Here is a 26,523-nt window from a genome sequence, read left to right as displayed (position 1 = left end):
GTCACTGTTCACATGGGGAACCCTTACACGGGGAGAGATTACAACAGTCACTGTCCACATGGGGAACCCTCACACGGGGAGAGATTACAACAGTCACTGTTCTCATGGGGAACCCTCACACGGGGAGAGATTACAACAGTCACTGTTCACATGGGGAACCCTCACACGGGGAGAGATTACAACAGTCACTGTCCACATGGGGAACCCTCACACGGGGCGAGATTACAACAGTCACTGTTCACATGGGGAACCCTCACACGGGGAGAGATTACAACAGTCACTGTCCACATGGGGAACCCTCACACGGGGAGAGATTACAACAGTCACTGTTCACATGGGAACCCTCACACGGGGAGAGATTACAACAGTCACTGTTCACATGGGGAACCCTCACACGGGGAGAGATTACAACAGTCACTGTTCACATGGGGAACCCTCACACGGGGAGAGATTACAACAGTCACTGTTCACATGGGGAACCCTCACACGGGGAGAGATTACAACAGTCACTGTTCACATGGGGAACCCTCACACGGGGAGAGATTACAACAGTCACTGTTCACATGGGGAACCCTCACACGGGGAGAGATTACAACAGTCACTGTTCACATGGGGAACCCTCACACGGGGAGAGATTACAACAGTCACTGTTCACATGGGGAACCCTCACACGGGGAGAGATTACAACAGTCACTGTTCACATGGGGAACCCTCACACGGGGAGAGATTACAACAGTCACTGTTCACATGGGGAACCCTCACACGGGGAGAGATTACAACAGTCACTGTTCACATGGGGAACCCTCACACGGGGAGAGATTACAACAGTCACTGTTCACATGGGGAACCCTCACACGGGGAGAGATTACAACTGTCACTGTTCACATGGGGAACCCTCACACGGGGAGAGATTACAACAGTCACTGTTCACATGGGGAACCCTCACACGGGGAGAGATTACAACAGTCACTGTTCACATGGGGAACCCTCACACGGGGAGAGATTACAACAGTCACTGTCCACATGGGGAACCCTCACACGGGGAGAGATTACAACAGTCACTGTTCTCATGGGGAACCCTCACACGGGGAGAGATTACAACAGTCACTGTCCACATGGGGAACCCTCACACGGGGAGAGATTACAACAGTCACTGTTCACATGGGGAACCCTCACACGGGGAGAGATTACAACAGTCACTGTCCACATGGGGAACCCTCACACGGGGAGAGATTACAACAGTCACTGTTCACATGGGGAACCCTCACACGGGGAGAGATTACAACAGTCACTGTTCACATGGGGAACCCTCACACGGGGAGAGATTACAACAGTCACTGTTCACATGGGGAACCCTCACACGGGGAGAGATTACAACAGTCACTGTCCACATGGGGAACCCTCACACGGGGAGAGATTACAACAGTCACTGTTCTCATGGGGAACCCTCACACGGGGAGAGATTACAACAGTCACTGTCCACATGGGGAACCCTCACACGGGGAGAGATTACAACAGTCACTGTCCACATGGGGAACCCTCACACGGGGAGAGATTACAACAGTCACTGTCCACATGGGGAACCCTCACACGGGGAGAGATTACAACAGTCACTGTTCACATGGGGAACCCTCACACGGGGAGAGATTATAACAGTCACTGTTCACATGGGGAACCCTCACACGGGGAGAGATTACAACAGTCACTGTTCACATGGGGAACCCTCACACGGGGAGAGATTATAACAGTCACTGTCCACATGGGGAACCCTCACACGGGGAGAGATTACAACAGTCACTGTCCACATGGGGAACCCTCACACGGGGAGAGATTACAACAGTCACTGTCCACATGGGGAACCCTCACACGGGGAGAGATTACAACAGTCACTGTTCACATGGGGAACCCTCACACGGGGAGAGATTACAACAGTCACTGTTCACATGGGGAACCCTCACACGGGGAGAGATTACAACAGTCACTGTTCACATGGGGAACCCTCACACGGGGAGAGATTACAACAGTCACTGTTCACATGGGGAACCCTCACACGGGGAGAGATTACAACAGTCACTGTCCACATGGGGAACCCTCACACGGGGAGAGATTACAACAGTCACTGTTCACATGGGGAACCCTCACACGGGGAGAGATTACAACAGTCACTGTTCACATGGGGAACCCTCACACGGGGAGAGATTACAACAGTCACTGTTCACATGGGGAACCCTCACACGGGAAGAGATTACAACAGTCACTGTTCACATGGGGAACCCTCACACGGGGAGAGATTACAACAGTCACTGTTCACATGGGGAACCCTCACACGGGGAGAGATTACAACAGTCACTGTCCACATGGGGAACCCTCACACGGGGAGAGATTACAACAGTCACTGTCCACATGGGGAACCCTCACACGGGGAGAGATTACAACAGTCACTGTCCACATGGGGAACCCTCACACGGGGAGAGATTACAACAGTCACTGTTCACATGGGGAACCCTCACACGGGGAGAGATTACAACAGTCACTGTCCACATGGGGAACCCTCACACGGGGAGAGATTACAACAGTCACTGTTCACATGGGGAACCCTCACACGGGGAGAGATTACAAACAGTCACTGTTCTCATGGGGAACCCTCACACGGGGAGAGATTACAACAGTCACTGATCACATGGGGAACCCTCACACGGGGAGAGATTACAACAGTCACTGTTCACATGGGGAACCCTCACACGGGGAGAGATTACAACTGTCACTGTTCACATGGGGAACCCTCACACGGGGAGAGATTACAACAGTCACTGTTCACATGGGGAACCCTCACACGGGGAGAGATTACAACAGTCACTGATCACATGGGGAACCCTCACACGGGGAGAGATTACAACAGTCACTGTTCACATGGGGAACCCTCACACGGGGAGAGATTACAACAGTCACTGTCCACATGGGGAACCCTCACACGGGGAGAGATTACAACAGTCACTGTTCACATGGGGAACCCTCACACGGGGAGAGATTACAACTGTCACTGTTCACATGGGGAACCCTCACACGGGGAGAGATTACAACAGTCACTGTTCACATGGGGAACCCTCACACGGGGAGAGATTACAACAGTCACTGTTCACATGGGGAACCCTCACACGGGGAGAGATTACAACAGTCACTGTTCACATGGGGAACCCTCACACGGGGAGAGATTACAACAGTCACTGTTCTCATGGGGAACCCTCACACGGGGAGAGATTACAACTGTCACTGTTCACATGGGGAACCCTCACACGGGGAGAGATTACAACTGTCACTGTTCACATGGGGAACCCTCACACGGGGAGAGATTACAACAGTCACTGTCCACATGGGGAACCCTCACACGGGGAGAGATTACAACAGTCACTGTTCTCATGGGGAACCCTCACACGGGGAGAGATTACAACAGTCACTGTCCACATGGGGAACCCTCACACGGGGAGAGATTACAACAGTCACTGTCCACATGGGGAACCCTCACACGGGGCGAGATTACAACAGTCACTGTTCACATGGGGAACCCTCACACGGGGGAGAGATTACAACAGTCACTGTTCACATGGGGAACCCTCACACGGGGAGAGATTACAACAGTCACTGTTCTCATGGGGAACCCTCACACGGGGAGAGATTACAACTGTCACTGTTCACATGGGGAACCCTCACACGGGGAGAGATTACAACTGTCACTGTTCACATGGGGAACCCTCACACGGGGAGAGATTACAACAGTCACTGTTCTCATGGGGAACCCTCACACGGGGAGAGATTACAACAGTCACTGTTCACATGGGGAACCCTCACACGGGGAGAGATTACAACAGTCACTGTTCTCATGGGGAACCCTCACACGGGGAGAGATTACAACAGTCACTGTCCACATGGGGAACCCTCACACGGGGAGAGATTACAACAGTCACTGTCCACATGGGGAACCCTCACACGGGGAGAGATTACAACTGTCACTGTTCACATGGGGAACCCTCACACGGGGAGAGATTACAACTGTCACTGTTCACATGGGGAACCCTCACACGGGGAGAGATTACAACAGTCACTGTTCACATGGGGAACCCTCACACGGGGAGAGATTACAACAGTCACTGTTCACATGGGGAACCCTCACACGGGGAGAGATTACAACAGTCACTGTTCACATGGGGAACCCTCACACGGGGAGAGATTACAACTGTCACTGTTCACATGGGGAACCCTCACACGGGGAGAGATTACAACAGTCACTGTTCACATGGGGAACCCTCACACGGGGAGAGATTACAACTGTCACTGTTCACATGGGGAACCCTCACACGGGGAGAGATTACAACAGTCACTGTTCACATGGGGAACCCTCACACGGGGAGAGATTACAACAGTCACTGTCCACATGGGGAACCCTCACACGGGGAGAGATTATAACAGTCACTGTCCACATGGGGAACCCTCACACGGGGAGAGATTACAACAGTCACTGTTCACATGGGGAACCCTCACACGGGGAGAGATTACAACAGTCACTGTTCACATGGGGAACCCTCACACGGGGAGAGATTACAACAGTCACTGTCCACATGGGGAACCCTCACACGGGGAGAGATTACAATGATCCGTTCACTTGGAGTGCAGTCAGACAGCGAGAGGTTACAGCTGTGTGTTCTGGTCTGGAGAGGTTGTTACGCTCACTGTTCTTCTGGTGATTTTTCAATTAATTTTATTCTCTCTAGGATCCCCGGAATAAGCACAAGTTTAAAGTTCACACGTACAGCAGCCCCACATTCTGCGACCACTGCGGCTCACTCTTGTACGGGCTGGTGCACCAGGGGATGAAGTGTAACAGTGAGTCCCGGATTTCCCGTTTTCTGGTCCTCTATCTTGCACCCCACAGCATCACAAAGCGCTCACCCACCATCCTACCGCCCTCGCACGTTCTCTCTGACACACACACACACCGACGCTCGGAATTACACCCACACCGACACAGATGCGAAGACAGTCCCACTCTCTTTCTGTCACTGACACTCACAGACTAACACACTCACAGTAACACAAACACACACACCAGACTGTTTGCTGTCAGAGAGGTTTAACAGTTTCTACTCACTGACACACACTCACACACATAAACACACACTCACAGTAACACAAACACACACACCAGACTGTTTGCTGTCAGAGAGGTTTAACAGTTTCTACTCACTGACACACACTCACACACATAAACACACACTCACAGTAACACAAACACACACACCAGACTGTTTGCTGTCAGAGAGGTTTAACCCTCACACACAGTTTCCACTCACTGACACACACTCACACACATAAAAACAAACACACAGAAGCACACGCACAGTTACACAAACACACACACAGATGCACAGACTCACCAACTCTCTCTCTGTCACTCATACACACGTACAAAAATGCAGAATGCCTTTCCGGCCGATGTTTCCAGCCGCCGCCCGCACGTCCCTGCGCTGTGACATGTTATACTCACCCACGTGCATTCCTCGATTGAGATGTAGTCACCCCCTCCCCGTGTGTTACTAGACTGTGAGCTGTAATTCCGAGACCCGCATGCATTTCCAGACTGTGAGATGTAATCACCCGCACGTTCGTTTCTGCCTGTGAGATTCAATCGCCAGCCCGTTCATTTCAGCCTGTTAAATATCACCACCATTCATTTCAGCCTGTGAGATGTAATCCCCCTGTTCGTTTCAGCCTGTGAGATGTAATCCCCCTGTTCGTTTCAGCCTGTGCGATGTAATCCCCCTGTTCGTTTCAGGCTGTGTGATGTAATCCCCCTGTTTGTTTCAGCCTGTGAGATGTAATGCCCATTTTCATTTCAGCCTGTGAGATGTAATACCCCCCGCCCCATTCGATACAGGCTGTGAGATGTAATCCCCCTGTTCTTTTCAGCCTGTGCGATGTAATCCCCCTGTTGTTTCAGGCTGTGGGATATAATCCACCTGTTCGTTTCAGCATGTGAGATGTAATCCCCCTGTTTGTTTCAGCCTGTGAGATATAATCCCCCTGTTCATTTCAGCCTGTGAGATGTAATCCCCCTGTTCGTTTCAGCCTGTGCGATATAATCCCCCTGTTCGTTTCAGCCTGTGAGATGTCATCCCCTGTTCTTTTCAGCCTGTGAGATATAATCCCCCCGTTTGTTTCAGCCTGTGAGATGTAATCCCCCTGTTCATTTCAGCCTGTGCGATGTAATCCCCCTGTTCGTTTCAGCCTGTGAGATATAATCCCCCTGTTCGTTTCAGCCTGTGAGATATAATCCTCCTGTTCCTTTCAGCCTGTGCGATATAATCCACCCGTTCGTTTCAGCCTGTGCGATGTAATCCCCCTGTTCGTTTCAGGCTGTGTGATGTAATCCCCCTATTCGTTTCAGCCTGTGAGATGTAATCCCCCCCTTCGTTTCAGCCTGTGAGATGTAATCCCCCTGTTCGTTTCAGCTTGTGAGAAATAATCCCCCTGTTCGTTTCAGCCTGTGAGATATAATCCCCCTGTTCGTTTCAGCATGTGAGATGTAATCCCCCTGTTCGTTTCAGCCTGTCAGATGTAATCCCCCTGTTCGTTTCAGCCTGTGAGATGTAATCCACCCGTACGTTTCAGGCTGTGAGATGTAATCCCCCTGTTCGTTTCAGCCTGTGAGATGTAATCCCCCTGTTTGTTTCAGCCTGTGCGATGTAATCTACCCGTTCATTTCAGCCTGTGCGATGTAATCCCCCCATTTGTTCCATCCTGTGAGATGCAATCCCCCCCTTCGTTTCAGCTTGTGGGATGTAATCCCCCTGTTCGTTGCAGGCTGTGAGATGAACATACACAAGCGCTGTGTGAACAACGTGCCCAGCCTGTGTGGTATGGACCACACTGAGAGGCGAGGTCGAATTCACCTCCAGTGTGAGATCCACGCTGACAATGAGCTTCACGTCACAGGTTTGTCTCTAGGTACCCGGGTCTCTAGTGGGGTCAGTGAGGGAGTGGTCGGGGTACCCGGGGCTCTAGAGGGGGTCAGTGAGGGGGTGGTCGGGGTTCCTGGTTCTCTAGAGGGGTCAGTGAGGGGTTGGTCGGGGTACCCGGGTCTCTAGAGGGGGCAGTGCAGAGGTGGTTGGGGTACCCGGGTCTCTAGTGGGGTCAGTGAGAGGGTGGTCGGGGTACCCGGGTCTCTAGATGGGGTCAGTGAGGGGGTGGTCAGGGTACCCGGATATCTAGAGGGGGCAGTGAGGGGTTCAGTGAGGGGGTGGTCGGGGTAGCCGGTTCTCTAGAGGGGTCAGTGAGGGGGTAGTCAGGGTAACCGGGTCTCTAGAGCGGTCAGTGAGGGGGTGGTCGGGGTAGCCGGGTCTCTAGAGGGGGCAGTGAGGGGGTGGTTGGGGTACCCGGGTCTCTAGAAGAGTCAGTGAGGGGGTGGTCGGGGTAGCCGGGTCTCTAGAGGGGGCAGTGAGGGGGGTGGTCGCGGTACCCAGGTCTCTAGAGGGGTCCGTGAGAGGGTGGTCGGGGTTCCCGGGTCTCTAGAGGGGGTCAGTGAGGGGGTGGTCGAGGTACCCGGGTCTCTAGAGGGGGCAGTGAGGGGGGTGGTCGAGGTACCTGGGTCTCTAGAGGGGTCAGTGAGGGGGTGGTTGGGGTACCCGGGTCTCTAGAGGGGGCAGTGAGGGTGTGGTCGGGGTACCCGGGTCTCTAGAGGGGTCAGTGAGGGGTGGTCGGGGTACCCGGGTCTCTAGAGGGGTCAGTGAGGGGGTGGTCGGGGTAGCCGGGTCTCTAGAGGTGTCAGTGAGGGGGTGGTCGGGGTACTCAGGTCTCTAGAGTTGTCAGTGAGGGGGTGGTCGGGGTACCCAGGTCTCTAGAGGGGTCAGTGAGGGGGTGGTCGGGGTACCCGGGTCTCTAGAGGGGTCAGTGATGTGGTGGTCGGGGTACCCAGGTCTCTAGAGGGGGGCAGTGATGTGGTGGTCGGGGTACCCGGGTCTCTAGAGGGGTCAGTGAGGGGGTGGTCGGGGTACCCAGGTCTCTAGAGGGGTCAGTGAGGGGGTGGTCGGGGTACCCGGGTCTCTAGAGGGGTCAGTGATGTGGTGGTCGGGGTACCCAGGTCTCTAGAGGGGGGCAGTGATGTGGTGGTCGGGGTACCCGGGTCTCTAGAGGGGTCAGTGAGGGGGTGGTCGGGGTACCCGGGTCTCTAGAGGGGGCAGTGAGGGGGTGGTCGGGGTACCCGGGTCTCTAGAGGGGGCAGTGAGGGGGTGGTCGGGGTACCCGGGTCTCTAGAGGGGTCAGTGAGGGGTGGTCAGGGTACCCGGGTCTCTAGAGGGGTCAGTGAGAGGGTGGTCGGGGTTCCCGGGTCTCTAGAGGGGGTCAGTGAGGGGGTGGTCGAGGTACCCGGGTCTCTAGAGGGGGCAGTGAGGGGGTGGTCGAGGTACCCGGGTCTCTAGAGGGGTCAGTGAGGGGGTGGTCGGGGTTCCTGGTTCTCTAGAGGGGTCAGTGAGGGGTTGGTCGGGGTACCCGGGTCTCTAGAGGGGGCAGTGCAGAGGTGGTTGGGGTACCCGGGTCTCTAGTGGGGTCAGTGAGGGGGTGGTCGGGGTACCCGGGTCTCTAGAGGGGGCAGTGAGGGTGTGGTCGGGGTACCCGGGTCTCTAGAGTGGTCAGTGGGGGGAGTGGTCGGGGTACCCGGGTCTCTAGAGGGGTCAGTGAGGGGGTGGTTGGGGTACCCGGGTCTCTAGAGGGGTCAGTGAGGGGGTGGTCGGGGTATCCGGGTCTCTAGAGGGGTCAGTGAGAGGGTGGTCGGGGTACCCGGGTCTCTAGAGTGGTCAGTGGGGGGAGTGGTCGGGGTACCCAGGTCTCTAGAGGGGGGCAGTGAGGGGGTGGTCGGGGTACCCGGGTCTCTAGAGGGGTCAGTGAGGGGGTGGTCGGGGTATCCGGGTCTCTAGAGGTGTCAGTGAGGGGGTGGTCGGGGTACCCAGGTCTCTAGAGGGGGGCAGTGAGGGGGTGGTCGGGTTACCTGTGTCTCTAGAGGGGCTCAGTGATGTGGTGGTCGGGGTACCCGGGTCTCTAGAGGGGTCAGTGAGGGGTGGTCGGGGTACCCGGGTCTCTAGAGGGGGCAGTGAGGGGGTGGTCGGGGTACCCGGGTCTCTAGAGGGGGCAGTGAGAGGTGGGCGGGGTACCCCGGTCTCTAGAGGGGGCAGTGAGGGAGCTCAATCTCCTCAACTCTCATCCCACCTCTTCTTCCCCACCTTCTCTCCCCCTCTCTCCCCATCTCTTACCATCCTCTCCCCTCTCCCACTCTATCCCCACTCCTCACCCCTCTCTCTTGCCCCACTTTCCCTTCTCTCCCCATTCCTTCCCCCTCTCCCCTCTCCTTTCTCTCCCCCTTCCTTGTCACTCTCCCCACGCTCTCCCCTCACTTGTTCTCTCTCCCCATCACACTCTCTCTCACCCTCCCCCTTTCTTTCTGCCACCTCTCTCTTCACCCGCTCTTTCTCCTGCTTCTCCCTCCCCTTCCCTCTCCCGTTTTCCCCAACCCCTCTCTCTGCCCCCTCTTCCCCATTCTCTCTTCTCCCCCCACAGTTGGTGAAGCCCGGAATTTGATCCCGATGGATCCAAATGGACTCTCAGATCCCTATGTGAAGCTCAAGTTGATCCCAGACCCCAAAGGACAAAGTAAACAAAAGACCCGTACGATCCGGTCAACCCTCAACCCCATCTGGAACGAGTCCTTCACCTTGTGAGGGTCAACTCAGCACCTACAGGGAGGGCTGTGGGAGGAGGGAGAGGGAGAGAAGGGCAGGACAGAGAGAGGGGAAAGGTGGGGGAGAGTGTCGATAACTTTAAATTCCTCAGTGTTATCAATCTAGAGGACCTGATCTGGACGCAGCATGTAAGTGCATCACAAAGTACTGCAGTGCCTCTACGTTCTTGAAATTTTGCCAAGATTTGGCATGACATCTAAAACTGTGACAAACTTTGCATAGACGTGTAGTGGAGAGTGGCTGCATCTCAGCCTGGCATGGAAGCACCAATGAAAACCCTACAAAGAGCGGTGAATGAAGCCCAGACTATCACAGGAACGCTCTCCCCACCACTCCTCACATCGACATTATGGCAGGAAAGCAGCACTCACCTCCCAGGCCATGCTCTCCTCTCACTGCTGCTTTCAGGCAGGAGGTACAGGAGCCTCAGGACTCACACCATCAGGTCCAGGAACAGTTTTACCCCTTGACAATCAGGCTCTGAACCGAGGGATAACATCACTTCGTCACAGAACTGTTCCCATAACCTATGGACACACTTTCAGAATTTTCCATCTCATGTTCTCAATATTATTTTTCTTTGTATGATCATACTTCTGTGCAATGTCAGTCTTTGCTTTTCATAAACATCTGCTTTATTTCTTTATTTTCCTGTAAGTGCCCAGAAGGAAATGAATCTCAGGATTGTATATGGTGACGTATATGTACTTTGATAAGGAATTTCCTTTCACTTTGAGAGAGGAAGAAGCAGGAACCGCGGAGAAGGGGCACAAAGTGGGGAAGGAGAGTGATAGTCAAACGAGAGTGAGTGCAGATATGTCAGGTGAGTGGGGAAATGACAGGTGAGTAGGCAGAAGGATGGGTGATAGGGGAGAAGGACAGGTGAGCGGGGAGAAGGACAGTTGAGTGGGGAGGACAGGTGAGTAGGGAAAGGTCAGGTAAGTGGGGAAATGACAATAGACAATAGACAGCAGGTGCAGGAGTAGGCCATTTGACCCTTCTAGCCAGCACCTCCATTCACTGTGATCATGGCTGATCATACACAATCAGTACCCCGTTCCTGCCCTCTCCCCATATCCCTTGACCCTGCTATCTATAAGAGCTCTATCTAACTCTCTCTTGAATGCATCCAGAGACTTGGCCTCCACTGCCTTCTGGGGAGTGGGGATATGGGGAATGCCTTCTGCATTCCACATATCCACCACTCTCTGGGTGAAAAGGTTTTTCCGCATCTCTGTTCTAAATGGCCTACCCCTTATTCTTAAACTGTGGCCTCTAGTTCTGGACTCACCCGTCAGCGGGAACATGCTTCCTGCCTCCAGTGTGTCCAATCCCTTAATAATCTTATATGTTTCAATCAGATCCTCTCTCATCCTTCTAAATTCCAGTGTATACAAGCCCAGTCACTCCAATCTTTCAACATGTGACAGTCACGCCATTCCGGGAATTAACCTTGTGAACCTACACTGCACTCCCTCAATAGCAAGAATGTCCTTCCTCAGATTTGGAGACCAAAACTGCTCACAATACTCCAGGTGGGGTCTCACCAGGGCCCTGTACAGCTGCAGAAGGACCTCTTTACTCCTATACTCAATTCCTCTTGTTATAAAGGCCAGCATGCCATTAGCTTTCTTCACTGCCTACTGTACCTGCATGCTTGCTTTCATTGACTGATGTACAAGAACACCTAGATCTCGTTGTACTTCCCCTTTTCCTAACTTGATTCCATTTAGATAGTAATCTGCCTTCCTCACATTTAACCTCACATTTATCCACATTAAACTGCATCTGCCATACATTTACCCACTCACCCAACCTGTCCAAGTCACCCTGCATTCTCATAACATCCTCCTGACGCTTCACACTGCCACCCAGCTTTGTGTCATCAGCAAATTTGCTAAAGTTACTTTTAATCCCTTCATCTAAATCATTAATGTATATTGTAAACAGCTGTGGTCCCAGCACCGAACCTTGTGGTACCCCACTGGTCACAGCCTGCCATTCCGAAAGGGACTCGTTAATCACTACTCTTTGTTTCCTGTCAGCCAGCCAATTTTCAATCCATGTCAGTACTCTGCCCCCAATACCATGTGCCCTAATTTTGCCCACTAATCTCCTATGTGGGACTGTATCAAAAGCTTTCTGGAAGTCCAGGTACACTACATCCACTGGCTCTCCCTTGTCCATTTTCATAATTACATCCTCAAAAAACTCCAGAAGATTAGTCAAGCATGATTTTCCCTTCATAAATTCATGCTGACTCAGACTGATCCTTCTACTGCTATATAAATAGCAGTAGGAGTAGGGAAAGGCCAGTTAAGTGGGGAAATTACAGGTGAGTAGGGAGAAGGATGGGTGATAGGGGAGAAGGACAGGTGAGTGGGGAGAAGGACAGGTGAGTAGGGAAAGGACAGGTAAGTGGTGAAATTACAGGTGAGTAGGGAGAAGGACAGGTGAATGGGGAAAGGACAGGTGAGTAGGGAGGACAGGTGAGCAGGGAAAGGACAGGTGAATAGGGATGATAGGTGAGCAGGGAAAGGACAGGTGAGGGGGAGGACAGGTGAGTGGGAAGAAGGATAGATGACTAGGGAGAAGGACAGGTGAGTGGGGAAATGGCAGGTGAGTAGGGAGAAGGACAGGTGAGTAGGGAAATGACAGGTGAGTGGGAAAGGACAGGTGAGTTGGGAGAAGGACAGGTGAGTATGGAGAAGGACAGGTGAACAGGGAGAAGTACAGGTGAATAGGGAGGACAGGTGAGTGGGGAAAGGACAGGTGAGTGGGGAGAAGGACAGATGACTAGGGAGAAGAACAGGTGAGTGGGGAAATGGCAGGTGAGTAGGGAAATGACAGGTGAGTGGGAAAGGACAGGTGAGTTGGGAGAAGGACAGGTGAGTACGGAGAAGGACAGGTGAACAGGGAGAAGGACAGGTGAATAGGGAGGACAGGTGAATGGGGAAAGGACAGGTGAGCGGGGAAAGGACAGGTGAGTGGGGATAAGGACAGGTGAGCGGGGAAAGGACAGGTGAGTGGGGAGGACAGGTGAGTGGGGAAAGGACAGGTGAGCGGGGAAAGGACAGGTGAGTGGGGAGGACAGGTGAGTGGGGAAAGGACAGGTGAGCAGGGAAAGGACAAGTGAGTGGGGAGAAGGACAGGTGAGTGGGGAGGACAGGTGAGCAGGGAAAGGACAGGTGAATAGGGATGATAGGTGAGCAGGGAAAGGACAGGTGAGGGGGGAGGACAGGTGAGTGGGAAGGACAGATGACTAGGGAGAAGGACAGGTGAGTGGGGAAATGGCAGGTGAGTAGGGAAATGACAGGTGAGTGGGAAAGGACAGGTGAGTTGGGAGAAGGACAGGTGAGTACGGAGAAGAAAGGTGAACAGGGAGAAGGACAGGTGAATAGGGAGGACAGGTGAGTGGGGAAAGGACAGGTGAGTGGGGAGAAGGACAGGTGAGTGGGGAAAGGACAGGTGAGTGGGGAGAAGGACAGGTGAGCGGGGAAAGGACAGGTGAGTGGGGAGAAGGACAGGTGAGTGGGGGGGACAGGTGAGTGGGGAAAGGACAGGTGAGCGGGGAAAGGACAGGTGAGTGGGGAGAAGGACAGGTGAGTGGGGAGGACAGGTGAGCAGGGAAAGGACAGGTGAATAGGGATGATAGGTGAGCAGGGAAAGGACAGGTGAGGGGGAGGACAGGTGAGTGGGAAGAAGGACAGATGACTAGGGAGAAGGACAGGTGAGTGGGGAAATGGCAGGTGAGTAGGGAGAAGGACAGGTGAGTAGGGAAATGACAGGTGAGTGGGAAAGGACAGGTGAGTTGGAAGAAGGACAGGTGAGTACGGAGAAGGACAGGTGAACAGGGAGAAGGACAGGTGAATAGGGAGGACAGGTGAGTGGGGAAAGGACAGGTGAGTGGGGAGAAGGACAGGTGAGTGGGGAAAGGACAGGTGAGCGGGGAAAGGACAGGTGAGTGGGGAGAAGGACAGGTGAGTGGGGAGGACAGGTGAGTGGGGAAAGGACAGGTGAGCGGGGAAAGGACAGGTGAGTGGGGAGGACAGGTGAGTGGGGAGGACAGGTGAGTGGGGAAAGGACAGGTGAGTGGGGAAAGGACAGGTGAGTAGGGAGGGCAGGTGAGTGGGGAAATAACAGGTGAGTGGGGAGAAGGACAGGTGAGTGGGGAGGACAGGTGAGTGGGGAGGACAGGTGAGTGGGGAAAGGACAGGTGAGTGGGGAGAAGGACAGGTGAGTAGGGAGGGCAGGTGAGTGGGGAAATGACAGGTGAGTAGGGAAAGGACAGGTGAGTGAGGAAATGACAGGTGAGTAGGGAGGACAGGTGAGTGGGGAGAAGGACAGGTGAGTAGGGAGGACAGGTGAGTGGGGAAAGGACAGGTTAGCTGGGAAATGACAGGTGAGTGGGGAAAGGACAGGTGAGTGGGGAAATGACAGGTGAGTAGGGAGAAGGACAGGTGAGTGGGGAATGGATGGGTCAGTGGGGAGGATCGGTGAGTGGGGAAAAGGACAGGTGAGTTGGGATTCAGTGGGGAGATGAACAGGTGAGTCAGGAGTGAGAAGGGTGAAGGAAAGCTGAGTAGGGAGAGGGGCACGTGAATGTGGAGTTAGTGGGTAGTGGGCAGAAAAGGACCTGTGAGTGATGTTAAGGACAGGTGAGTTGGTAGAGAGAGTGCGGAGAAGCAGAGGTGTGGGGAGAGAGTGTTGGGTGGTGTGGAGTGGGGAGAGAGTGGGAAGAAGGACTGAGGAGGGGAGAGAGAGAGAGAGAGTGTGAAGGAGAGGGGAGTGGGTAGAAAGTGTGGAGAAGCAAAGTTGCGTCCCATGGTTCATGACTCATTTGAAAATTTTCCACTTCTTCCCCATCTCTCCAATCCCTCTCTCCCCACTCCCCCACTTGTCTATCTCTCCCCTTTCTCTCCCCCTCACCCTATCTCTTCCTCGCTCTTTACCATTTCCCCTTCTCTGTCCCCTGACCCTCCTGCTTTTGTTCCCCTTGCTCACCCTCTCTAATCATCTCTTTCCTCTCTTCTCACACTACCCCTCTCTGTTCCTGATTCACCCGATCTCCTCTCTTCACCATCTCTCCCCCTCCTACTCTCTCCCTCACACCCCCTCTATCTGCCCACCTCTCTCTTGCCCTGTCTCCTCCCCATTTCTCACCCCCTCTCTCCTGCTGGATCATTTCCTCTCTCCCCACATTCTCTCCTTATTTTTCTCTCCATCACCAACTCCCCATCCCCCTCTCTTTCTCTCTCCCTCCCTCTCTCTCCCCTCCCCCGCAACCCCTTCCCCCCCAGCTCCCTGAAGCCGTCAGATCGGGAACGCCGTCTCCTGGTGGAGGTCTGGGACTGGGACCGGACGTCCCGTAATGACTTCATGGGAGCCATGTCGTTTGGAATCTCGGAGCTATACAACATCCCTGTGGATAGCTGGTGAGCATTTCCTCCACAGAACACACATGGAGTGAACACGGCTCACACCTGTCCAAACACAGACTGAACAGCAAAAAACTATTCCTCACACATGTCCAAACACAGACTGAACAGCAAAAAACTATTCCTCACACCTGTCCAAACACAGACTGAACAGCAAAAAACTATTCCTCACACCTGTCCAAACACAGACTGAACAGCAAAAAACTATTCCTCACACCTGCCCAAACACAGACTGAACAGCAAAAAACTATTCCTCACACCTGTCCAAACACAGACTGAACAGCAAAAAACTATTCCTCACACCTGTCCAAACACAGACTGAACAGCAAAAAACTATTCCTCACACCTGTCCAAACACAGACTGAACAGCAAAAAACTATACCCAACAGGTACAAAACACGGACTGAACAGGGCCTGAGAACAGCAAAAAACTATTCCTCACACCTGTCCAAACACAGATTGAACAGCAAAAAACTATTCCTTACACCTGTCCAAACACAGACTGAACAGCAAAAAACTATTCCTCACACCTGTCCGAACACAGACTGAACAGCAAAAAACTATTCCTCACACCTGTCCGAACACAGACTGAACAGCAAAAAACTATTCCTCACACCTGTACAAACACAGACTGAACAGCAAAAAACTATTCCTCACACCTGTCCAAACACAGACTGAACAGGGCCTGAGAACAGCAACAAACTATTCCTCACACCTGCCCAAACACAGACTGAACAGCAAAAAACTATTCCTCACACCTGTCCAAACACAGACTGAACAGCAAAAAACTATTCCTTACACCTGTCCGAACACAGACTGAACAGGGCCTGAGAACAGCAAAAAACTATTCCTCACACCTGTCCAAACACAGACTGAACAGCAAAAAACTATTCCTCTCACCTGTCCAAACACAGACTGAACAGGGCCTGAGAACAGCAAAAAACTATTCCTCACACCTGTCCAAACACAGACTGAACAGCAAGAAACTATTCCTCTCACCTGTCCAAACACAGACTGAACAGGGCCTGAGAACAGCAAAAAACTATTCCTCACACCTGTCCAAACACAGACTGAACAGCAAAAAACTATTCCTCACACCTGTCCAAACACAGACTGAACAGCAAAAAACTATTCCTCACACCTGTCCGAACACAGACTGAACAGCAAAAAACTATTCCTCACACCTGTCCAAACACAGACTGAACAGCAAAAAACTATTCCTCACACCTGTCCGAACACAGACTGAACAGCAAAAAACTATTCCTCACACCTGTCCGAACACAGACTGAACAGCAAAAAACTATTCCTCTCACCTGTCCAAACACAGACTGAACAGAGCCTGAGAACAGCAAAAAACTATTCCTCACACCTGCCCAAACACAGACTGAACAGCAAAAAACTATTCCTCTCACCTGTCCAAACACAGACTGAACAGCAAAAAACTATTCCTCACACCTGTCCAAACACAGACTGAACAGGGCCTGAGAACAGCAAAAAACTATTCCTCACACCTGTCCAAACACAGACTGAACAGCAAAAAACTATTCCTCACACCTGTACAAACACAGACTGAACAGGGCCTGAGAACAGCAAAAAACTATTCCTCACACCTGTCCAAACACAGACTGAACAGGGCCTGAGAACAGCAAAAAACTATTCCTCACACCTGTCCGAACACAGACTGAACAGGGCCTGAGAACAGCAAAAAACTATTCCTCACACCTGTCCGAACACAGACTGAACAGGGCCTGAGAACAGCAAAAAACTATTCCTCACACCTGTCCAAACACAGACTGAACAGCAAAAAACTATTCCTCACACCTGTCCAAACACAGACTGAACAGCAAAAAACTATTCCTCACACCTGTCCGAACACAGACTGAACAGCAAAAAACTATTCCTCACACCTGTCCAAACACAGACTGAACAGGGCCTGAGAACAGCAAAAAACTATTCCTCACACCTGTCCAAACACAGACTGAACAGGGCCTGAGAACAGCAAAAAACTATACCCAACATGGACTGTACACAGCCTGAACACGTCCCAAACACAACCTCCAAATGGACCAAACACTGATTGTACACACCTGAACGCTTCCCAAATACTTCCCAAACACAACCTCCAAATGGACCAAACACAAACTGTACTCGGCCTGAACACTTACTGAACGCATCCCAAACCTCACCTTCAAATGGACCAAACACGGACTGTACAAAGTCTGAATCCTTACTGAACGCGTCCCAAACTCCGACCTCCTAACGCACCAAACACGGGCTGTACAAAGTCTGAATCCTTACTGAACGCGTCCCAAACTCCGACCTCCTAACGCACCAAACACGGACTGTACAAAGTCTGAATCCTTACTGAACGCGTCCCAAGCTCCAACCTCCTAACGCACCAAACACGGGCTGTACAAAGTCTGAATCCTTACTGAACGCGTCCCAAACTCTAACCTCCTAACGCACCAAACACGGGCTGTACAAAGTCTGAATCCTTACTGAACGCGTCCCAAACTCTAACCTCCTAACGCACCAAACACGGGCTGTACAAAGTCTGAATCCTTACTGAACACGTCCCAAACCCAACCTTAAAACGGACAAACACGAACTGTACACAGTCTGAATCCTCATTGAACACGTCCGCAACCCGACCTTCAAACGGACAAACACGGACTGTACAAGACCAGAATGCTTATTGACATATTTGAAACAATGACCTTCAAGAAGACCAAACAGTCTGTATCGGCCTGAACCCTGGCTGAACACGTCCCAAAGCCCGCCTTCAAATGGACCAAACACAGAACACAGCGGCATGCACAGGGGCACCCCGGTCAAAATTTCTGTTACTGTGAATAGTTAAGTGAGTAGAAGATGAACTGAGCTCCAAAAGTCATAAAGTTAAAGATGAAACATTATTTTCAACATTTTAAGCAAGATTAGTATATTATTTTGTTTTGTACAACTTTAGAGTGAAAAAAAAGGAAAGGAGCACCATGCAAAAGTTTAGGCACCCCAAGAGATTTGAGCTCTCAGATAACTTTTACCAAGGTCTCAGACCTTAATTAGCTTGTTAGGGCTATGGCTTATTCACAGTCATCGTTAGGAAAGGCCAGGTGATGCAAAAGATACCCTGACTCCTCAAACCTTGTCCCAACAATCAGCAGCCATGGGCTCCTCTAAGCAGCTGCCTAGCACTCTGAAAATTAAAATAAATGATGCTCACAAAGCAGGAGAAGGCTATAAGAAGATAGCAAAGCGTTTTCAGGTAGCCGTTTCCTCAGTTCGTAATGTAATTAAGAAATGGCAGTTAACAGGAATGGTGGAGGTCAAGTTGAGGTCTGGAAGAACAAGAAAACTTTCCAAGAGAACTGCTCCTAGGATGCTAGAAAGGCAAATCAAAACCCCTGTTTGACTGCAAAAGATTTAGCAGACTCTGGAGTGGTGGTGCACTGTTCTACTGTGCAGCGACACCTGCACAAATATGGCCTTCATGGAAGAGTCATCAGAAGAAATCCTTTCCTGTGTCCTCACCACAAAATTCAGCATGAGAAGTTTGCAAAGAAACATCCAAACAAGCCTGATGCATTTTGGAAACAAGTCCTGTGGACTGATGAAGTTAAAATAGAACTTTTTGGCTGCAACGAGCAAAGGTTTGTTTGGAGAAAAAAGGGTGCAGAAGTTCATGAGAAGAACACCCCTCCAACTGTTAAGCACGGGGGTGCATCGATCATGCTTTGGGCTTGTGTTGCAGCCAGTGGCACAGGGAACATTTCGCTGGTAGAGGGAAGACTGAATTCAATTAAATACCAGCAAATTCTGGAAGCAAACATCACACCGTCTGTAAAAAAGCTGAAGATGAAAAGAGGATGGCTTCTACAACGGGATAATGATCCTAAACACACCTCAAATCCACAATGGACTACCTCATGAGGTGTAAGCTGAAAGTTTTGTCATGGCCTTCATAGTCTCCTGAGCTAAACATCATTGAAAATCTGTGGATAGACCTCAAAAGAGCAGTGCATGCAAGATAACCCAAGAATATCACAGAAGTAGAAGCCTTTTGCAAGGAAGAGTGGGCAAAAATCCCCCAAACAAGAACTGGAAGACTCTTCGCTGGCTACAGAAAGCGTTTACAAGCTGTGATACTTGCCAAAGGGGGGGTTACTAAGTACTGACCATGCAGTGTGCCCAAACTTTTGCTTTGGACCCTTTTCCTTTTTTGTTATTTTGAAACTGTAAAAGATGGAAATAAAAAAGTAATCTTGCTTAAAATATTAAAGAAATGTGTCATGTTTAACTTTATGGAAATTAGGTCATTTTTTTTACTCACTTAGCTATTCACAGTAACAGAAATTTTGACCAGGGGTGCCCAAACTTTTGCATGCTACTCTATATACAGCCTGTATGCTTCACGAATATATCCCAAACTTGACGTTCAAATGGACCAAACACAGACTGTGCACAGCCTGAACGCTTACTGACACGTCCCAAACCCGACCTTCAAAAGGACCAAACATGGACTGTGTACACAGTCTGAATCCTTACTGAACACATCTGAAACTTTACATTCAAACAGAACAAACACAGACCGTGCACGGCCTGAATGCTTACTGACATGTCCCAAACCTGACCTTCCAACTGACCAACCACAGATTGCACATGGCTTGAACCCATACTGAACACATCCCAAACCTTGTCGTGGTGGGGGATTTTAATTTCCCAGTTATCAATTGGCATCTCCCCAGAGAAAGGAGTTTAGATGGGGTGGAGTTTGTTAGGTGCTTTCAGGAAGGTTTCTTGACAGAATATGTAGATAAACCAACAAGAGGAGAAACTGTACTTGATTGGGAAATGAACCTGGTCAGGTGACAGATCTCTCAGATGGAGACCATTTTGGAGATAGTGATCACAACTGTATCTCCTTTACCATAGCATTGGAGAGGGATAGGAACAGACAAGTTAGAAAAGTGTTTAATTGGAGTAAGGGGAATTATGAGGCTATCAGGCAGGAGCTTAGAAGCATAAATTGGGAACAGATGTTCTCAGGGAAAAGTACAGAAGAAATGTGGCAAATGTTCAGGGGATATTTGTGTGGAGTTCTGCACAGGTACGTTCCAATGAGACAGGGAAGTTATGGTAAGGTACAGGAACCATGGTGTACAAAGGCTGTAATAAATCTAGTCAAGAAGAAAAGAAAAGCTTACGCAAGGTTCAGAGAGCTAGGTAATGTTAGAGATCCAGAGGATTATAAGGCTAACATGAAGGAGCTTAAGAAGGAAATTAGGAGAGCCAGAAGGGGCCATGAGAAGGCCTTGGTGGACAGGATTATGGAAAACCCCAAGGCATTCTACAAGTATGTGAAGAGCAAGAGGATAAGATGTGAAAGAATAGGACCTATCAAGTGTGACAGTGGAAAAGTGTGAATGGAACCGGAGGAAACAGCAGAGGTATTTAATAAATACTTTACTTTAGTGCTCACTATGGAAAAGGATCTTAGTGATCATAGTGACAACTTGCAGTGAACTGAAAGGCTTGATCATGCAGATATTAAGAAAGCGGATCTGCTGGAGCTTTTGGAAAGCATCAAGTTAGATAAGTCACCAGGACCGGACGAGCTGTACCCCAGCTACTGTGGGAGGTGAGGGAGGAGATTACTGAGCCTCTGGTGATGATCTTTGCATCATCAATGGGGACAGGAGAGTTCTGGAGGATTGGAGGGCTGTAGATGTTGTTCTGCAACAATTCAAGAAAGGAAGTAGAAACAGCCCAGGAAATTATAGACCAGTGAGTCTTACTTCAATGGTTGGTAAGTTGATGGAGAAGATCCTGAGAGGCAGGATTTATGAACATTTGGAGAGGCATAATATGACTGGGAATAGTCAGCTTGGCTTTGTCAAGGGCAGGTCATGCCTTACGAGCCTGATTGAATTTTTTGAGGATGTGACTAAACACATTGATGAAGGAAGAGCAGTAGATGTAGTGTATATGGATTTCAGCAAGGCATTTGATAAGGTACCCCATGCAAGGCTTATTAAGAAAGTAAGGAGGCATGGGATCCAAGGGGACATTGCTTTGTGGATCCAGAACTGGCTTGCCCACAGAAGGCAAAGAGTTGTTGTAGACAGGTCATATTCTGCATGGAGGTCGGTGACCAGTGGTTTGCCTCAGGGATCTGTTCCAGGACCCTTACTCTTCGTGATTTTTATAAATGACCTGGATGAGGAAGTGAATGGATGGGTTAATAAGTTTGCTGATGACACAAATGTTGGAGGTGTTGTGGATAGTGTAGAGGGCTGTCAAAGGTTACAGCAGGACATCGATAGGATGCAAAACTGGGCTGAGAAGTGGCAGATGGAGTTCAACCCAGATAAGTGTGAGGTGGTTCATTTTGGTAGGTCAAATACGATGGCAGAATATAGTATTAATGGTAAGACAGTGTGGAGGATCAGAGGAATTTTGGTGTCCAAGTCCATAGGACACTCAAAGCAGCTGCACAGGTTGACTCTGTGGTTAAGAAGGCATACGGTATATTGGCCTTCATCAATCATGGGATTGAATTTAGGAGTCCAGAGATAATGTTGCAGCTATATAGGACCTTGGTCAGACCCCACTTGGAGTACTGTGCTCAGTTCTGGTCACCTCACTACAGGAAGAATATGGAAGCCATAGAAAGGGTGCAGAGGAGATTTACAAGGATGTTGCCTGGATTGGGGAACATACCTTATGAGAACAGGTTGAGTGAACTCGGCCTTTTCTCTTTGGAGCGATGGAGGATGAGAGGTGACCTGATAGAGGTGTATAAGATGATGAGAGGCATTGATCATGTGGATAGTCAGAGGCTTTTTCCCAGGGCTGAAATGGTTGCCACAAGAGGACACAGGTTTAAGGTGCTGGGGAGTAGGTACAGAGGAGATGTCAGGGGTAAGTTTTTTACTCAGAGAGTGGTGAGTGCGTGGAATGGGCTGCCAGCAACGGTGGTGGAGGCGGATACGATAGGGTCTTTTAAGAGACTTTGGTTGGGTACATGGAGCTTAGAAAAATAGAGGGCTATGGGTAAGCCTAGTAATTTCTAAGGTAGGGACATGTTCAGCACAGCTTTGTGGGCTGAACGGCCTCTATTGTGCTGTAGGTTTTCTATGTTTCTAAACCGGAACTCAAATGTCCCAAACACAGACCGCACACCACCTGAATGCTTACTGAACACGTCCCTAACCCAGCATTCAAACGGACAGTCTGTACATGGCCTGGACATGTCCCAAGCCCCACCTTTAAACGGGCGAAACGCAGACTGCTCATGGACTGAGCACTTACCGAAAACTTCTCAAAGCTGATGTCCAAACTGACCAAACACAGACTGTACACGGCCTGAACACGTCCCAAACCTGACCTTCAAATGCACCAAACGCAAACTGTACACGGTCTGAACTCTTACCGAACACATCCCAAACCTGACCTTCAAATGCACCAAACGCAAACTGTACATGGTCTGAACTCTTACCGAACACATCACAAACCTGAACTTCAAATGCAGCACAGGCAAACTGTACACAACCTGAATGTTTACTGAACATGTCCCAACCTTGACATTCAAATGGAGCAAACACAACCTGGTGTCTGGACAGAACACGTAAGTGAACAGAACATGGACTTACATGAGTTTACATAGACATAATACGGCCGAACATGGATCGAACATGAAACTTAGCTCAAACATCTCTCAGTCAAAGCACTGCCGAAATCTAACCACAGTATGATCAAAGCTCATCAAACATGGCAGAAACTCTGATGAAACAGCAGCACCCAGACGAAGGTCGAATGTGTGACAAACTTGGGCCAAAGTAGCACAAAACAGGCAATTGTGCATGCAACAAATATGTAACAACAAGGCAATCTAATCAGACATCATTCCCACCCCTTCCCTCTGTCCTCCCCTCACACACCCTCATTCCTACGCTCCATCCCCCCTCTCTCTTCCCTGCTCTCCCCTCTCTCCCAATCTCTCAACCCCCTGCTTTACCCCTCTTCCCCTCTGCCTCTCCGTTTCCATCCACTCTCACCTCTCCCCCTCTCTCTTTCCCTCTCTCCCCTCTCTCCCAATCTCTCAACCCCCTGCTTTACCCCTCTCCCCCTCTGCCTCTCCGTTTCCATCCACTCTCACCTCTCCCCCTCTCTCTTTCTCTCTCTCCCGTCTCCCAATCTCTCAACCCCCTGCTTTACCCCTCTCCCCCTCTGCCTCTCCATTTCCATCCACTCTCACCTCTCCCCTCTCTCTTTCCCTCTCTCCCCTCTGTTCCCCCCCCAACCCCCTTGCCCTGTCCCCACTGTCTCCAACCCCCAGGTTTAAGCTGCTGACCCAGGAAGAGGGAGAATATTTCAATGTCCCTGTGGTTTCGGATTCGGCTGAGGACCAGGCTGAGCTGTGTAAAAAGCTGGAGGTAATGCATCCCCTCTCCTCCGCACAGGAGGAACCCAGTCACAATTCCTGTCCCCACCCTGTCATTCCCCACTTGCTGTCTGTCTGTCTCAGTGTGTCACTTCCCCCCACAGACGATGATGCGCAGGACACGAGAACAAAGTGCGGACACACAGGACAGTGCGCAGACCCAGGTAAATCACCTACACTAAATGATACAGGCACACAGACACAGACACACACACAGACACAGACACACACACAGACACACACACAGACACAGACACACACACAGACACACACAAGTACACACACACACAGGCACCGTGCACACACACACACAGGCACCGTGCACACAGACACACACACACACACACTCACACACTCACACACACACACACACTCACACACACACACACACTCACACACTCACACACACACACACACTCACACACACACACACACACACACACACACACACACTCACACACTCACACACACACACACACTCACACACAGACACACACACACACACACTCACACACTCACACACACACACACACTCACACACACACACACACACTCCCACACTCACACACACACACACACTCACACACTCACACACACACACATACACACACACACACACTCACAGCAGACAGTCTCACACACACACACACACACACACACACACACACACACACACACACACACACACACACACACACACACACACACACACACACACCAATAAACAGTCTGTTCATTCTCAGATGTACAGTCACTAAAGCACGCAATACAAAGACCTCCATATTGCTCTTTGTCACAATCTCTCTCTATCTCTCCCACACACTCACTCTCAATCCCTCACAATATCTTCATATTGTGCTCTCATTCACTCAAAAACGCTCACAACCCCCTCTATTAATCACTTACTTCTAAAAACTCTCTGTCCCACTGCACAGGGGTGATCACCGGATGAATTTCACAACAAAACACTCTCATTTTCAAACTTATGTTTACATCATTTTTCAGCCCATATCTCCCCGTCCTCAACATCAGGATCCGTCAGTCCCAAACCAGAGGGGATTTAACTCACCGGTAAGTACAGAGTCTCACTCTCTGTCTGACCCCGGGAGTGTGTGATGGGACGGTGTGGAGGGAGATTCACTCTCTGTCTGACCCCGGGACTGTGTGATGGGACGGTGTGGAGGGAGTTTCACTCTGTATCTGACTCCGGGAGTGTGTGATGGGACGGTATGGAGGGAGCTTCACTCTGGGTCTGACCCCGGGCGTGTGTGATGGAACTGTGTGGACTGAGTTGTGTAGATCATATATTTCTTTCTTTTTCTCTCTGTCTCTCCATTACCCTCTTTCCATGTCTCCCTCCCATTCCCTTTGCCCTTCTGCTCTTTCCCCTCACTCTCCCTCCCCTTTCTCTTCCCCCAAATCCCCTCACTACCCTACACTTGACCTCACACTCACCTGAAGGTGGGAACACCCCCTCTCCCCAGTCTCTGTCCCACTGCACAGGGGTGATCACCGGGTGAATTTCACAATGAAACCACTCTCATTTTCAAACTTATGTTTACATCATTTTTCAGCCCATATTCCCCCATCCTCAATATCAAGGTCCGTCAGTCCCAAACCAGAGGGGATTTAACTCACCGGTAAGTACAGAGTCTCACTCTCTGTCTGACCCCGGGAGTGTGGAGGGAGTCTGACCCCGGGACGGTGTGGAGGGAGATTCACTCTGTGTCTGACACCGGGAGTGTGTGATGGGACGGTGTGGAGGGAGATTCACTCTGTGTCTGACCCCGGGAGTGTGTGATGCGACGGTGTGGAGGGAGATTCACTCTGTGTCTGACCCCAGGAGTGTGTGATGGGACGGTGTGGAGGGAGCTTCACTCTGTGTCTGACCCCGGGAGTGTGTGATGGGACGGTGTGGAGGGAGCTTCACTCTGTGTCTGACCCCGGGAGTGTGTGATGGGACGGTGTGGAGGGGGTTTCACTCTATGTCTGAACCTGGGAGTGTGTGATGGGACAGTGTGGAGGGAGCTTCACTCTGTGTCTGACCCCGAGAGTGTGTGATGGGACGGTGTGGAGGGGGTTTCACTCTGTGTCTGACCCCGGGAGTGTGCGATGGGACGGCGTGGAGGGAGATTCACTCTGTGTCTGACCCCGGGAGTGTGTGATGGGACGGTGTGGAGGGAGATTCACTCTGTGTCTGACCCCGGGAGTGTGTGATGGGACGGCGTGGAGGGAGATTCACTCTGTGTCTGACCCCAGGAGTGTATGATGGGACGTGTGGAGGGGGTTTCACTCTGTGTCTGACCCCGGGACTGTGTGATGGGACGGTGTGGAGGGAGATTCACTCTGCATCTGACCCCGGGCGTGTGTGATGGAACTGTGTGGACTGAGTTGTGCAGATCATATATTTCTTTCTTTTTCTCTCTGTCTCTCCGTTACCCTCTTTCCATGTCTCCCTCCCATTCCCTTTGCCCTTCTGCTCTTTCCCCTCACTCTCCCTCCCCTTTCTCTTCCCCCAAATGCCTTCACTACCCTACACTTGACCTCACACTCACCTGAAGGTGGGAACACCCCCTCTCCCCAGTCTCTGTCCCACTGCACAGGGGTGATCACAGGGTGAATTTCACAATGAAAACACTCTCATTTTCAAACTTATGTTTACATCATTTTTCAGCCCATATTCCCCCATCCTCAATATCAAGGTCCGTCAGTCCCAAACCAGAGGGGATTTAACTCACCGGTAAGTACAGAGTCTCACTCTCTGTCTGACCCCGGGAGTGTATGATGGGACGGTGTAGAGGGAGATTCACTCTGTGTCTGACCCCGGGAGTGTGTGCTGGGACGGTGTGGAGGGAGATTC

General features: G+C 50.9%; 1 protein-coding gene across 14 annotated transcripts in view; it reads left to right on the top strand.

The window, feature by feature from the left end:
• The first annotated feature begins 4,770 nt into the window (after positions 1-4,770).
• LOC140716017 (protein kinase C alpha type-like) overlaps positions 4,771-26,523 on the top strand; it is a 176,071-nt gene continuing 154,318 nt past the window's right edge. For 7 of the 14 annotated variants that reach the window (XM_073028668.1, XM_073028666.1, XM_073028667.1 and 4 more), the window contains exons 1-7: positions 4,771-4,878; positions 6,856-6,987; positions 9,601-9,757; positions 15,083-15,217; positions 23,559-23,655; positions 23,768-23,827; positions 24,669-24,734. In XM_073028668.1, the coding sequence (XP_072884769.1) occupies positions 4,866-4,878; positions 6,856-6,987; positions 9,601-9,757; positions 15,083-15,217; positions 23,559-23,655; positions 23,768-23,827; positions 24,669-24,734 (660 nt within the window). In that variant the 5' untranslated portion in view covers positions 4,771-4,865. Of the gene's footprint in view, positions 4,879-6,855; positions 6,988-9,600; positions 9,758-15,082; positions 15,218-23,558; positions 23,656-23,767; positions 23,828-24,668; positions 24,735-26,337; positions 26,404-26,523 lie in introns of all 14 variants that reach the window. The other 7 variants (XM_073028659.1, XM_073028661.1, XM_073028663.1 and 4 more) reach the window with 2 other exon arrangements.

The sequence above is a fragment of the Hemitrygon akajei genome, chromosome 24, assembly GCF_048418815.1.
Source record: "Hemitrygon akajei chromosome 24, sHemAka1.3, whole genome shotgun sequence".
Lineage (NCBI taxonomy): Eukaryota > Metazoa > Chordata > Chondrichthyes > Myliobatiformes > Dasyatidae > Hemitrygon > Hemitrygon akajei.
The sequence above is the reverse complement of the archived record's forward strand: the minus strand, read 5'-3'. Positions and strand labels throughout refer to the sequence as shown.